Raw genomic sequence first — 14,206 nt, forward strand, 5'->3', positions numbered from 1 at the left:
TACCAGTAAAACAGGAGAACAAGGTCCCCGCTATATACTGAATATAGAGGGTTTCTTACCTTTTTATTCCTACTTTGTTCCTACCACACTCTTGCATGGAAGCATATTGTACAAACAAGTGTCATTTTCTACTGGTAATGGGTGCAGTTTTGAGCACGTGGGGACAAGCCTGTGCCCAAGCAGGATGAGGGGAGAGAGGGTGGCAAAGTGTCAGAGCTGTAAGCAGTGTGCATCTTTGGATGCTTGCTTGTGTTCTTTCAGGTGAGTAGTGCTAGTCGCTTTTGGACCCAGTGGTCTCCTTGCCTCTCCAACGTCTTAAAAAATCAAATCAGTGTTAAGGACACAGGGAGATGGTCCTTTATGGTGGCATGGGGGCTCTCCCTTCTCAAAGAAGGTAGGTTGTGAGAGTTGTCCTGCTTCCTTCTTTCCCCCTCGGTCTGGATTCAGCTTGCTTGGAGGTTGTTCAGCAACACCTGTTTGGGACTGTCTTTGCCACTAGCTATGACTTTTTTTCTCTCTGAGATGAGATGTTTCCAAGCATTCTCACCTTCCATCTTTGTCGGTCTTTTCCCTCTTCTTAGTTTTATTTCTGATTTTGCCTCTCTGGCCCTTGCATCACAACGCTGCATGGGCAACGCTTACACCACCGCTGCCAAATAGCAGTCCAAGGCAGGAAGAGGCACGTTTTCTGAATGCCTGTGCCTCCAGGAGCGGTGAGGAGTCCGGGGGGCTGCCCAGGCTGCCGCCTTAGTGGCGGGCATGTGTGCTTCCTGGGAAAAGGGTCACTGTCCTAGTCAGCTCCTGCATGTTTCACATCCGTTTTTCCTTGGCTGCGTTTATTGTTTCTGCTGTGTGTGCTTGTTCCTCTTGGGCAGTAGCCACTCGGGTGACTCGGTGCTAGCTCTTTCTTCTAGCTGACTTCAGTCGATACAATTTTTTCTCTGTGGGAGCTGTCTCTGGGGCTATGCATCTGGAGTGGGGTGCTTCTAGGGGAGCGGTGGGATAAAACCTCATGGTAGTCTGTTAGTATTCTTTTTCTGTGCCATTTTGCTCCGTCAGCCTGCCCTTCGCTTCGGGCCGATCACAGGGGATGGCGGCGGTGATCTGTGCTCAGAACTGGGATTGCTCTGCCGTCGCTGCCTGCAGGCTCTGTGAGCACCTGGTGTGTCCAAAGGCTGTTACAGTGTGAGCTGAGCACCTGGGAGAGGGGCCCAGCGCTGCACATGCAGATACACCACAGAGGCAGCCCCGTCTGTCGAGGATGGCTCCCTTCACGCTCTGCTCTGTCCTCATCCTGTAGCTCTTCCATTATGCATGACTAGGAATAAGTGACAGGCCCGAGTGGCCATGATGTACGGCTGCAGCGATGGCCCGCTTTCCCATCCAGGTGAGCTTGGGAAGCTCGTTGTTTTGGAGACGTCCGCCCCAAGCCTGCTGCCGGGCTGATGGGAGCAGGTCCGCGCTCCCAGAGCGGCTGGGTAACGCTTCCCAGGGCAGTGTGAAGGATGAGGCCTGACCTCTTCTCTTCCATGCGGGCTCTTATGAATAGTCCCTGCTGGAGAAGTACAAGGTTCCCTCATTTACTGCCCCTTGGGGTCAAGTGGGCAAAGTGCTCCGAATGATCCTCTTGGGGAGCCTCTGATGGGGGAAGTGAGTTGGAGCAGGTAGGGCTGCGTGCCTGGTGTAGAGGGGCAGCGTGACGGCGCAGGCGCAGCGTTTGCTGCCCTTCTCCTCTCTTCCCTTCGCCTCTGGGACGCAGCTCCCCAGAAGGGTGGACCTGCAGCCTGCACGTGATGCCCCACGAGCCCCCCAGGCCTGCACTAGCTCTTGGCTACTTGCAGCGCTTTTATTCCCAACGTTATCTTCCTGTGCAGAGAGTGGAGGAACTGGAAACCCAACAGACCAGCAGTGCCTGAAGACGCCCCCAGGCTGTGTGCTGAGGCCATCACTGGCATCTGTTTTATGCCTGAGCTGCACCAGAATGGTGGCAGAGGTGTGTCCCCAAAGGGAGGGGACACATGAAGGAGTGTCCCCACTTTTTTTCGTAGTGCAGAAGCTGGTAGCAGGACATATGCAAGGTCTCACAGCAGGGCCTTGGGTCAGGCTGCTCTCAGGACCTTGTTGCAGGAAGGTGGTTTCTGTTGGGTCAGGAAGTTTTGTCTCCCCTATGGTTAGGTGCTCCCTAGTGTTTGTCTTGCGTGATCTCGTCTGTGGTCTGTTGAATTACAGCCTGCCCTTGCTGTCAAGGGAGAGTAGTGCTTCCATATCGCCCTGATTCTTGTTGCTGTATTGCCTTGTATTTGATCTGCACCTTTGCAGCGCTGTGATCTGCTGCTGGGCTCCCCCCGCGGTGCAGAAACAAGCAGGAGAGCTCTCCGTGGTGGGAATGCAGCACTAGCAGTCAGCTAAAGGCAACCTTGTTTCTCTCCTTTGCCTGCTACCTGCATGAAAAAGCAGTAAGAGATGTTGAATCCTTAACTCATGTGCCCAAAGCAGGAATCGAGAGGGAGGAACCTGGAATTCCCTCTCTCCTGCCCAGACAGTCTCCTTTCCTCACCCCTGTAAGCTTGCAGGAAGCAGTCAGCTTTGGTTACTCATTCGTGGAGGTCAGGACTGGGTCTGGGTTTTTTTCCTCTGTGTTTAGGAAACGGTTTACAAACTGTGTATCAAGCACGGGGGAGCAGGTGGCGTGCGAAAGAGACTTCTCAGCCTCTTTACTGCTGGACTCGCGTTAATTCTCTGCCCTGCCTCCTTTTCTGTAATCTCTCTTTTGGTTGGCAGTGTGAGCATTTCTGAGTGCGTTCCCCAGCCTGCAAACCCTCCTCACCTCCTAGCATGACCTCGGTCACCAAACCACCTTGGGGCTTTATTTTTACTCTAGCCGTTTTGTTTCGCGTGGTAAGGTTGGTTTCTTTCCCCTAGCAGAGAGAAGCCTCCTCTAGGGAGGAAGTTAAGAGTGCCAGGCTGCAGTTGACGATGGTTAAACACTAAACCGCACTTCTAGCCTCTCTGGGCTTGAGACGTGACATTCAGCCATGCAGCTAGCCCTGGCTTTTTTTGCCACCAGTTGTGCACCCTCCTATGTTTGCACCTTTTTTTTTTTTTTTTTAATTGTACTTGTGAAGGAAGGAAAAAAAAAAAAGAAAACAGCCTGATGAAGTCCTCCTTTGCTGCAGTTCCTGCACTAGAAATCCCGCCAGAGATGCTCTACCTCCTTGTTTGAGCCCTTGATGTTCAGTCAATACTGCTCTGCTAAACTGATCGTCGATACGGCTCTGCTGTGCCTCCCACAGCTCCCTCGAGCTCGGGAGGCCTCGTGAGCGACATGGCATGTGCGTACATGTCACCTGGAACCAACGCGTTACTTTTCAGCACAACTTGACCTTTTATTGCCACTCAGAAAGCGAAGGCTAAACTATCAGTAAGAGTTTCCAGAAGCTGGTGTTATATATATATTTTTTTTTCTTTTTAGACCATGTTGGTGGTTTTATATAACTGTGAAGAACAAGGCAGGGACTAACGTAACTCGAAGGGGAGAGATACCGACATGTTCTCCTTCCGGTAACAGGCATCTGGTGCTAATGTGTGTTAAGTATCGCGGTGGATCAGAGGTGGGAGCACTACAAGGATGTCAATGACTTATGCCTGTGTAAGGGGCTCCGCTATATCCCAGGGCTCAGAGAGGCTGTGGTGAGGGCGGCAAGACTTCAATTCGAACAAGCTTTTTATACTCTAAAACCAAGTACAATCATCCAGAAACCGCCTTTCCCTGTCATTCACTCTTTCCTCATTTCCTCTCCTGCTGGTGCTGATCAGCCCGGGATTTGTGTGTAACCAAACCCGCTCCTGCTGCTGCACATTAGTCCTTTCTCGTGGCAGCGAGTTTGATGATCCAGGCACTGCAGTGTGGTGGTGGGAGGGAGAGTTTGCAGCTCAGACGAGTACTGCAGGAATTGGCAGTGCTGATAAAGGAAGTAAAATGTCTAATAACAGGGTTGGGAAATTTCCCAGAGCAGGGTGAAGGCTATTAGACTGATTTCTCTTGAGCTCTTTTTTTGTTAGTCTAACCTTGGTCTCTGTCTGAACTTGTCCCAGTCCAACTTTTTGTCCTGTCTGCTATACACTTTCTGGGATGGCACCTCTTATTCCACAGCCAAAATGATTATTCTGCCCTGGGGAATGGGCAGTATTTATTTCTTTTTCAGTGCTGAATGAGCTGTTTCCAGACAGTGTTCATATCCACCGTGGAGGTGGGTACTAGGAAAGAAATTTCCTTCCGGAGGATCAGGGAGTGGAACCTGCTTGAGTCTGTGTCATTTCCTCTGTCCTTGGCTTTACTCTTCCTCCCCAGCAGCTTTCGTTGCCGCGTGATTGAAAGCGGAGAGGGAGATGCCTTCGTGCTCTGTGTAAACTGTCTGGATAGAAGTGAAGGCTCTAGAAGTACGCTGCAAATGCAGCAGGGTAGCAGTGCTCAGCCCTCTTACGGCACTCCTGCCTGGGGTTCTCCTGGTTGTGGAGAGCTGTGCTGAGCGTGGGCTGGCTGCGAGTCACTGCTGTTATCCCTGCTGGTGCGCATGGCTCGGAGGGCAGGAGGGTGAAGAGCTGTGGTAACACTAATGTCCTTCTGGAAGGCTCTGTTTCTGCTCAGCTTGTTGTCCAAATGTCTTCTCTTTTGGCCTTTCAAATGCCTTCCTAAGACATGTGGGTTTAGGTCTTTAGAGTTTTCTCCTTTCTTAACTTCTTTGTTACTCTTCGGAGTTCCATTACAGGCAAGTAAATTAAACCAGGTAAACTTGGAACTCCAAAGAGCTCTTTTTGTAACCCAGATGTGAAAAGCATTTTGGAGCCGAACTCTTTCCTGATGCTATTTGTTCAGTGGCTAGGGGCCTCATATCTCCCTCCTGCATGCTTGACCCCACAAAAAATCTGCTCAGTGGTAGTGAAGAAAGCTGAAAACATGCTGGGCTGTGTTAACAGGAGATCTCATATGACCAGAACTCATCATGCATTTCTCGATGTCAGTTTTCTATCTTAGGAAAGGGATGCTCTTCTCTCTCAGCAAACAGTAAGTATTTGGGTATTAACTGCTCTTTGCTAGTTGGAGCTGTGTCAATGCAAAGCACGCAGCCATACCTGTTGGACATAGAATGGCTCTGTCTGGTCATCTTTCTTTCAGTGCTTAACCAGATGCAGCCTCGAAGAGTTGAGCATGTGTCCTAAACGACCTGCAGCACCAAAGCCAATTTGTGAAAAGTTGTGTGTTGAAAGTTAACTTGATATCTCAGTTGAGGACTCTCTCTGGCATGTTTGCATAGATTCATGGAGTTTATGGCCAGCAGGGACTATTAGATCATCTATTCTGATCTCCTGAATATCACAGGTACTTAAATTTCACCCTACAACTGTATGAAGCCAAGTAACTTGTGTTTGGCTAACACAAGGCTTCCAGAAAGACGCCCAGTCTCGAGAATCCAGTCTTTTCCTGGGAAGTTTGTTCCAGGGATAATTGCACTGGTTCTGAAACATTTGTGCCTTATTTCCACAGTGAATGTTTCTCACTTGTTCTTGTTCTTTACTATTCTGCTAGTGTAAAGAGCCCTTAAGTACCATGGAGGCACTTTGCACTTGCAATCAAATCACCTCCCAGTCTTTCTGATACACTAAACAGATTGAGCTGTTTAAGTTTTTCATGGCAAGCCATCATTTCTAGCCTTTGAATCACTTTTATGGCCGTTTTTTGGACTCTTTCCAAATTTTCAGCATCCTTTTAAGAATATGGGCACTAGAACTGAATGCAGTATTTCAGTGTCAGTCTCGCCAGTGCCGTATATAGAGGTAAAAGTGCTGTCCAGTGCCTGCTCTCTGCTTGTACCTTCAAGGGATGCATTAACCCTTTTCACTAGGCCTTGCCCTGGGAACGCAGCCATGGTATTTTCTATAGCTTTTGTGGAGTAAGTGCTTGGGGTAGAGCCCTGGAGACTTACTCTACATCATCCCAGATACATAACAGCACTTTTGATGTTGGAAAAACTTGGATTTTGAACTGACTATTATTACTTATTGCTCTATCCATCTTCATATCACAGGCAGTTTGTCAACAGACTTTATTTTCAGTTCATTGCTAAAAATCTTGCCAGCCAGTCTGTACCAACCATTTTCCATTCAGTTCAAGGAGAGTTCTCTAAAGACCATTGCTACTTAATTAGTTTTTAATCTATTTTTAATATACTATGTTTAGTATAATTTATTTTTCAAGAATGTTGCATGTTACTAATTTAAATGCTTTACAAGTATCTTGGAATATTTATATGCATGTGATTTCTTTTTTAACCAAACTTGTAATTTATTTGACCTGTTTTTCGTAAATGGAAAGTTTTTATTATTAAATAAGTACAGTTATAGGTCAGAGTTTTGTTTCAGAGCCAGTGTAGTCTCTATGGCCTGATTTTAGTTTACAGAAGTGCACAATTTTCTTACCCATATTTCTCATCTCACCTGTCCACTGCAGTGATGAAGGGAAAAATCAGAAATTCAATGTTTTACTAAGAGGCTTCCTGAATGCCTCTTTTTCTCTTGCTAAAATGCTGGCTTGTAACTTCTTATAGCCGTGAGAGGTGTCCAGAAGTCATAGCTGCTGCAGTCCAGAAGACTAGGAAGCTACCTGAGTGCCTGGAGTTCTCTTAGCTGTAGATGAAATTTGTATGTCTCAAACCCACAATATTTCAGGATTCCCTCTTTCTTCTACAATGTAGCCAAGTGGATTTTACATTTTTGTAGTGCCTCACGCTAAGTATTAGGATTCCCACTGGAATTGCTTCTATACTATGGAATTAATCCAGTTCTGGGCAGGACATTGCAACTGCTAAACAGAAATCTGCACTGGAATATTTGGCAAGAAGAAACAAGGTGAGCTCTGTGTCTGTTCATGGTTGCAGGTGGTACATGGAGAGAAATGATTATGGTAATTAGCCCAGTTGGAATTTGCCTGCAAGATTGTAGGTATTTTGTAAATCTTTGCCTCTTCTCCCTTATGCAACAGCCATTTGTGCAAAACACTTTCCACCAGCGCTTTGCCTGTAACGGTAAAGATCTCTTCCTAGTATCTTGCCAGTGATGCTGCAGTGGGCTTCCCAGAACCTCTTTATCACTGCTAGGTTTTATTTGAATGAGAGATTGCCCTGGAAAACACCGGCGAGGACTGTGCCTTCATTTTCGGCTGGCATGGAATAGCCGAAAAAAGGCTGGCAAGGTTTGTAAGACCTCTCCAGAAGAAGTCATGAACTCCCCACTGGTGTTGAACTGAGTCTGTGCAGCTCTGAAGGAGCTGCCTGCGAAAGATAGGTGTAATCTTACCAGTTAATGTGGTATATCTGGCCTCTGAGCTGGGAGTGAGAATATGGTATGGTTTGGGTGTTTCGATGTTTTTTTCACTTGATTCCCAGCAAGGAAGCCATGCCTGGAAAAGCCTAGTTGGCCAGGAAACCCTGAAGGTATTTGGGATGAGTGTGGTAAGTGTTTTGGAGCTGAACTGTGTGGCTCTGTGATCTGTATCCCAACCCCTTGTCACTGAGGATACCCCTAGACTTTTGAGAATGTCCCGCTGCGCTCCAATCCCTTCCACTCTGGTGGAGACAGCGCATTTGTTACAGGCAGTCTTGCATCTGGTCTCTTGATTAATGGACTTGTCTTTTGCAGCCTATTTTGACTCTGACACTGCTTTCTGCTCCACAGATGCTTTGCTGATGTTGAAGAAAGTTTGCTTCGCTTGATAAAGACCAGATCCTGAAATTTACTTCCAAACCTGAAGTAACAATTTTTAACTTGAAATGGTTTTTCCCTAGGAGTCACTGCTCCAGAATCCTTCCCTTATTTGGTGCCTCCTTCACAGCTGGGCCTGATGCTCAGGTGCCAAAGCTCTGTGCGCTCGTCACCCCAAGCCAAATGGATCTGTGCTGGGTTCGAGCGCAGGATCTCTGCTTCCTGGCCTAGTTTGTGCCACTCCTTTTCCTGTGCACCCTGATGGTGTTTCCTGTGTTTTTGCACTGGCCTGGGAGATGTGTTTTCAGCCCTTTTTGTTCAGCGTGCGATCCCTTGAGATTGGGTCTCGCTTTCTTCTTTTCTGGCTCAAGACATGACAAACCTTTCTTTATCCTGTCTGACTGCCTCTGTTCTGCACGTTGTCAGGACGTACTCCCCGTGGCCTCTCTCTGATTTGAGCTGGCTGTTCTAGTACTGTTGCTATCTCTGCGCTTAGCCTCTCCACGAGCAGTTGTTAGTCACTGTTGATTTCTTCCATGGTAACGAATCCAGTTTGGTTGGCGCTGCAGTGTGCGAATGCTCCCCGAGCAGCAGTGGGTTGCTTCCTCTGGTGAGGTTGCCTCTTCCCAGGTGGATTTAGTCTGTCTGCACATGCTGACTCATGACAGCCGAAACAGCTGTTTTCAGCTTCAGGCACTACTGTGTGCAGGGACCCCTCTTCTTCTTGACAGCTGGTTTGTTTTTATAACTAATGCCTTCACTATATGCTCATAACTTCCATATCTGTGATGCCCGCCTTTCAACTAAAAGGGCTGAAGTCCATTTCTTGACATAGTTGCATTGCTGTATCAGCCTGACTTCATGGACTCTTCCCCAGCAACCCGCTGGGGCTAGCCAGACTCGCTGCCACTGCCCGCAGAGCAGCATGCGGTGCGGCGGGCAGTGACACACGTGCACGAGGAGCCCACGCTTCCCTGGCATCCTGACCTCAGCACGTGGATCTGCCTTCGGGGTGCTGTTTTGAGGAAGCCTTTGGAGGGACCATCTCTTGGGGCTGATGGACCTTGCAGCGAGTGAAGCAAAGCCAGGGAGAAGTTACAGGTCTCATGCTAACACCGTCAGGGTAACGAGCAGGTTAGCAGGGCTTTGGGGAAGTGCTCCCTTCCACCGTGTGAACGCAGCACAGCAGGTGACGGGACTTCCTCCTTACTGCCCCAAAGCTGGGCAGCGCGGTGGAAGTCGCCGTTTCCCTCTCACTGTGAGAAGCAGCGTACGACGGGAGGAGCGGGGAGGGCTCCCGGCGGGTGACGGGCAGGTGAGTCACTACAGAAAGAGTCATTCAGAGAAAAGCCTAGTAAAAGCGACCCGTGGCCTTAGCATGAACTCGGAGATGAAAGGTCCAAAGTTAAGTGATGAGCTCATCAAAACCTTGAAGCTGTGAGAGAAGAAGTGGTGAAAAAAGCCTGAGAGGTGCCTGCTTGAGATGCCCCAGCACTGGGGCACACGGGCCGCTGCCTGGGCTTGCTGGGCTCGTGCTTAAGTTGGCAAGACATATGAGACACGCTTCTTCCCTAGAGGCAGGTATCCTCTGTTCATCTTTGCTTCCTTTAAAAAAAAGTGTCTGTGCATGTGTGTATGCGTCCCAGTTCAGCACTGGTTTCTGTGCGATGTGACTGGTTAGTCCTTGGGACTGCAGGCGGAAAGGCAGAGCGCAGAGCTCCGCTTGCGAAGGTGGGGGCGAAGCCGAGGCGCTGCCTCCCCGGAGCCAGGCATGTCCGTGGGACCGCTCTGCCTCGAGCTTCCCTGCGGGCTCTGGGTGTCGCTTTCCGTTCAGGGTGGGGAGTTTTGGTGCCCCGCAGCTGCCGGGAAGGTGGTGTAGCATTTGCATGTTTTGCTGCTGAGGCTGTGGGCCAAACGTGGGCCTCGGAGGAAAACACTCCTGCCCTGTCCTATTTTTTCCTTCCCTCGCGTGCGGCGGGCCAAGCAGCGTTGCCACAGGCTTGCCCACAGAGGTAGGTTGAGCTGCAGACTCCTCTCGGTTGATGGGGAACATCTCTTCTAAATACGCCTCCGTCAAAGGGCCGAGCTGATGGAGCTGCTTTTACCTGCCCTTGCAGGCGGCTGAAGCACGTGGCCTTGCTCTGGGAGAGAGCCCTGCCTGCCCCCGACGCTGCCAGGGCTCTTGTGCTCGAGCTGCAGGCTCGGAGCTGTCGGGCTTTGCCATGCTGCGGTACTGGCCGCATCTCTGACAGGGTATGTGATAAGTGCTGGAGCCACCAAGCTGGTCACCAGCTAGTTTTTTCCTCCCACAAGCTGTTGCCTGGGGAAAAAAAAAGTGTAAAAAGTGTTAGCAGTTTCAAGCTCTGAGCCTCCCTGGTGTCCGAACGAGGCTGGTGGAGAAGCAGCTGCCTGTACGCTGCTGGACAAGGGCCCTCGCTTTGCCCTGCTGTCCCAGTGCTCCCCAGTCTCGTCTTGGTTTCATCTGCAGAGTTAATAAAATGGTGGCAAGTGAAGTTGAGTTCCAGTGCGAAGGGCTCTTTAGGGCAATAGTAAAAGAGTGAGTAAGCAAGAGCCCCTTGCTGCGAGGGCCAGTTTAATTGGTCTGGCTTGTTTTATGAGACAATTTTTATGTTTAAACTCGCGCATGGCCTAGGAGCAACTCTGCAGCAGGGCATCGTTCTCCTGCGTGGGTCCTGGGGGAATTCAGCCCAGGTTAATTACCCCTAACCAAGCAATCGCACCTTGCCGAGCCACTTATATAAGCAGCGGCCTGAGCCGAGGAGCGCAGCGAACGAGGGGGGAGCTAGTGCCGGAGCCAGGACTGCCTGCGATAACTGTGCTCTGCGGCCAGGCCTGACCTTGGAGCCTGGCGGGAGCAGGAGGCTCGGTGCCGCCTGGAGGTCCAGCACCCCATCAGATGGGCCTGGGGCCTGGCACTCGGCGAGGGGCCGCCCCAGCCCTGCCGGGCGGCCTCGATCTCTTCCTCTTTCTGCGCTTCTGTTTCCCCCCTGTAAATAGAAGCGCTGCTGCTGACCTTTGGAGTGGTTAAAAATCCTGCGCAAATGGGAGCGGAGCTGCGGTGCGTTCAGGCTGGGCCGCTCCTGGCCAGCGTCTCCCTGCGCGGCGCTCAGCGCCCGGCTGTTCTGGTCGCGCGGAGGCTGCCCGGGTTTGTGGGTGCGCTAGGTGAACGCCTCGTGTTCTCGTGGCGGAGGCGAGAGGAAGGACGGTCCCCTTCTGCTGTAACGCAGCCACCTCCACGGCCACGCACAGTGACTACTTACCCACCCACAGCCGTTTTCAAAACAGTTTTAGAGAAGGAGTGGGAAAACCCAGAGCTCTGCTGAACTAGCAAAGGTAGTTTAGAGAGACAGAAGTTGTTCAAGTTAGACGCTGGTGTTACTGGATCGAAGCGGGGCAGGAAGCTGCCCGTGCACCGTGTGCTGCGGACAGCTTCCTCTGCATCCCCTTGGCTCCGCGTCGCGGTATCAACGCACTGGGGAAATGCCAAGTCCTGCCCCAGGCTCGGTGGTGTAGTGCTGCAGGCTTTCGGGGGGGGGGGAGAGATAAATAAAATCAAAGATTCTGATAAAAGCGAACACAAGCTCCCTCTCTGTAGTTTGAGGCTAGAGTTAAACGAAAAGGTGCAGCACTGTCCCAATCCTTCCTTGGTTCTGAAAGCCGATTCTGGCACGGCACAAACGAGCGTTCCCGGCTTTGCTGCTGAACTCGGTGTTTGGTTTTCTGCAGAGAAGTGTTAATGAGGCTATTCCTCTCCCGCTCTGCACTGAGCAGGGCTGCCTTCAGCCTCCGCTGGAATCGCTGAGCGCTGGAGAAGTTGCTTCTGGTTTTTATTTTTGTTGTTTTTTTTTTTCCTGTTGGCGGGAAACGGTAGTGGGAGACGATGCATTTGGGGACTCCTGAGTAAGCCGTCAGGATGCCCCGAGCAGCGAGCGCCTCTGGGCTGTGCGGCGCTTCGCGCTTGCAGAGCAGAGTGCAAACGGGAGTTTTGGACCCTGAGCTGAGTCCAGCAGAAATCTCCCCTGCGGGGCAGTAAAATCTGCGCCCGGGGTCCGGGCGCCTCGAGGCGGGTGCCGGCGAGGCCGGGTCCCGCCGCTGCGAGGGCGCTGAGGTCCCGGCAGAGGGTGCTGTGTCTCCACCGCCCTCTCCCCGCTCGCGCTCCAGCTGTTTGGCACTTGCCCTTGCCTGAGTGCATGATGTTTGTAAGAGTTTGGGCATGTCCATTTGGTTCCCATCTCCAGTGCCACCCCCAGCATCCAGGCCAGGTTCTTCTGTCACTGGGGACGTTCTTAATTCTCAGGAAGTCGGAGAGAGTTTAATTGTTTTCTCCTCTCTCTCTCTCTCTTTTTTTTTTTTTTCCCATGCAGCTGAACAAAAGGTTCATCCTCAGTTTTCTCCATGCCCATGGGAAGCTGTTTACCAGGATTGGGTAAGTGTGCAGGATGTTTATTTTATTTTCCTACATTACAAGTCTTTTTGGAATTTAATATTGTTAGCAACTAAGCTGTGTTTGGAGCTGAGGGCACAGGGTGTGAATTCTTGCAGGCCTAGCCTCCTGGTTCCTATTCTCCATACCCGCCCTCTGGTCCATGCTGGAGATTGTTTGGGCTTTTTCTTCCCCCACTTCAAGGCCTGGTCCTGCACCGGGACCCTCTGGCAGAGGCTGCTGATGTGCGTGCAGGAGGGACTAGAGGCAGTTTCCTCTCTCTCCCATGCCCTAGCCACGCTCCTGCCTTCTGAAATTTCTGTTTTTTTCCCCCTCCTCTCCTCTTGCCCCACTTTTAGCCAGCGGGTAGGTGGCTCTGAGGAAGACTTGGCAGCTGCTGCCCGCAAGGAGTGCGAAGCTGTCAGGACAGAACGATCCAGCGGCCGAGAGCCGCTGGCCGGAGTGTGCCCCGACGAGCCGAGCCCTTGGGCTCCTTGCTGCCATCTTGGTGAAAGCCTCATAGCCAAGAGCTGCCCTGCCTATGGGAACTGGTTTGTACAAAGCGCCCTTGGCAATGTCTGTCATAAATTGGTTTCAAATAATTGAAAAGCTATCCTTGAAGCAAAGCAAGTCTGATTCAGGCCTGGGCTGAGATCCCAGCTCGGAGGACGTGCTTATGACCCAGGAGCAGAGTTCAGCCCAGCCGCCGGCAGGCTTCCCGTGGAGCGGAGCTCTCCCCACCCCGCGCGCTGTCAGGTGCCAGTGGCGCTGAGCAGCAGAGGCGGTTGTACGGGGGTGGCTGTCGTGGCGAGACCTCACACGGGGCCAAACACAGTCTCCACTCTCGCTGCGGCAACGGTGGTCTCTGCCTGAGCCTGCTGTTTTCTCATAAGCAGATGTAGTAGCATCAGCTCTGCTAGCTCCTTCGGTCCCTTCTGGGTCTCTTGACTACAGATAAAAGGATTGAGAGACCTTTTCCAGGCTGCTTAGGCAAAAGCAGTGCAGATGCTAAGTGGCTTCTTGTCCCAGTAACTGCTGGGCTTTTCTGACTCAGGTGGGCAGTTCCCTGCCTGGGTCTGGCCCTGTCCTCCCTCGCTGCTTGCAGAGAAGGAGCATCATGGTGCAGGAGGTGGAGGAGTAGTACAGATGCCAGCAGTGACTCTGTGGTGTAGCCAAAAGTCTTTGCTTTGTATAATGCACTGTCTGAGGTGGCTAGTCAGGAGTGGCATAAGCTTGATTTTGGACCCTTCTTATAGCAATGGAAAGTAGGAGATGTGTCGGCCAATTTGTTGACGGTCTGGGCCTCCGAGGGAGAGCAAGCCGCTCGCTGCCAGCGCTGCTGATCTCTGCCTGAGTCACAAGGCACCGATTATCTGATTGTGGGCAGCGAGCTGGCCTGCAGCAAGGAGGCAGAACTGGATGTCCTCCTGCCTGCAGGAAAAAAAGGAGCAAAGCTATGAGAGCCTCTAAAGGTTTGGTAACTGCACAGCGTGTCTACGCCGGAGGGCAGAGCATCCAGGGAGCTGCTGGTCCTCAGATAGGCTGGGGCTGCGCTCATGGCCGAGCTCCGGGTTGAACGTGTGCCAGCAGGGGGATTAATGGGGATGTTGCAGTGATTGCTTGCACATTTGGCTCCTGAGACTTTTGTGAAATTAAGATGCAGCTTTTGAGGCCGTTTTTTCCCAGGACAGTCATTTAGAAAACCCAAGTATGTTTAATAGCAGAATATCCCCTGAAGTACTTAGAAAGGAACTAGAAAGTAATACCATGACACAGGAAGAGAAATTGTCCAGCCCTGCTAAACAACTTCCGTGCTTGAAATAGGTAAAAGGTGAGGAATAGTTTAGTCCTCTTTGGGCAGGCTCTTCAGTCATTTATCTGTTTTTTTTTTTTTTTTTTTTTTTTTCTGTTTTAAAAAAAGAAAGAAAGGGCATGGAAAACATGATGTTGCACTAATTAGACTCTTTTGCTCCTAAAACCTCAGGTAAGCAATTTATTAAAAGC

The 14,206-nt window shown here is 50.9% G+C and overlaps 1 protein-coding gene across 3 annotated transcripts in view; it reads left to right on the forward strand.

Moving 5' to 3' along the window:
• SMG6 (SMG6 nonsense mediated mRNA decay factor) overlaps window positions 1-14,206 on the forward strand; it is a 114,923-nt gene that overhangs the window by 14,461 nt on the left and 86,256 nt on the right. For all 3 annotated transcript variants that reach the window (XM_062592518.1, XM_062592519.1, XM_062592520.1), the window contains exon 9: window positions 12,144-12,205. In XM_062592518.1, the coding sequence (XP_062448502.1) occupies window positions 12,144-12,205 (62 nt within the window). The remainder of the gene's footprint in view (window positions 1-12,143; window positions 12,206-14,206) is intronic.

This window comes from Rhea pennata, chromosome 20 (genome assembly GCF_028389875.1).
Source record: "Rhea pennata isolate bPtePen1 chromosome 20, bPtePen1.pri, whole genome shotgun sequence".
Lineage (NCBI taxonomy): Eukaryota > Metazoa > Chordata > Aves > Rheiformes > Rheidae > Rhea > Rhea pennata.